This window comes from Condylura cristata, unplaced genomic scaffold, assembly GCF_000260355.1.
Source record: "Condylura cristata isolate star-nosed mole 26May11 unplaced genomic scaffold, ConCri1.0 scaffold00032, whole genome shotgun sequence".
Taxonomy (NCBI): Eukaryota; Metazoa; Chordata; class Mammalia; order Eulipotyphla; family Talpidae; genus Condylura; species Condylura cristata.
The window spans coordinates 19,606,713-19,607,263 of NW_004567133.1; the positions used below are offsets into that span (position 1 = coordinate 19,606,713).

The 551-nt window shown below is 70.6% G+C and overlaps 1 protein-coding gene across 1 annotated transcript in view; it reads right to left on the bottom strand.

Annotated features, from left to right (window-relative positions):
* The window catches only part of NAA60 (N(alpha)-acetyltransferase 60, NatF catalytic subunit), an 11,612-nt gene that overhangs the window by 2,260 nt on the left and 8,801 nt on the right, over positions 1-551 (bottom strand). Inside the window, exon 4 of the mRNA XM_004692154.2 lies at positions 5-192. Coding sequence (XP_004692211.1) covers positions 5-192 — 188 coding nt within the window. The remainder of the gene's footprint in view (positions 1-4; positions 193-551) is intronic.

Below are 551 nucleotides of genomic sequence, written 5' to 3' on the forward strand. Positions count from 1 at the left end.
CAGCCCGCTGCGCCAGCCGCGCCCAGGGCGCAGCCGGCTGCCACCGCAGGGCTCAGGCTCACCTCTCTGTGTACCTTGGTCCTGCTTTTGATTTCGGCCACTATCATTCCCACGATGGCGCCCCTGTAGGTGGCCGCCAGCGAGAAGAACTTCTTGTTGGAGGTGATGTCCCGATACCATGAGTCTGGGTACCTGAGGCGCAGAGCAAAGGTGGGGAGCTGCCGGGGAGGCGCGAGGGGGCCGCGCCTCAGACAGCGGGCCATGGCGGGCGCCCCGTGCGGGGGGCTGGGGGCTCTCACGGAAAGTGATTTACAGCACAGGGGTGAGAGGGAAAGCCGAGGCCGCTCCCTGGCGAGGACCTGGGCCGAGTCGGGGGGAGCCCTGGGAGGCGCTCGGACCACCCCGGGGTCTGGGCGCAGCAGTGTGGGCGGCCAGGCTCTGATGGCTGACGAGGCCGGGCCCGCCCACGTGGGCAGCACCGAGAACAAGGCTCTGTGGGGTGGCGGGGCGAGGCTCTGAGCCCACCCGGGGCGCACAGGTGCCGGGCCCGA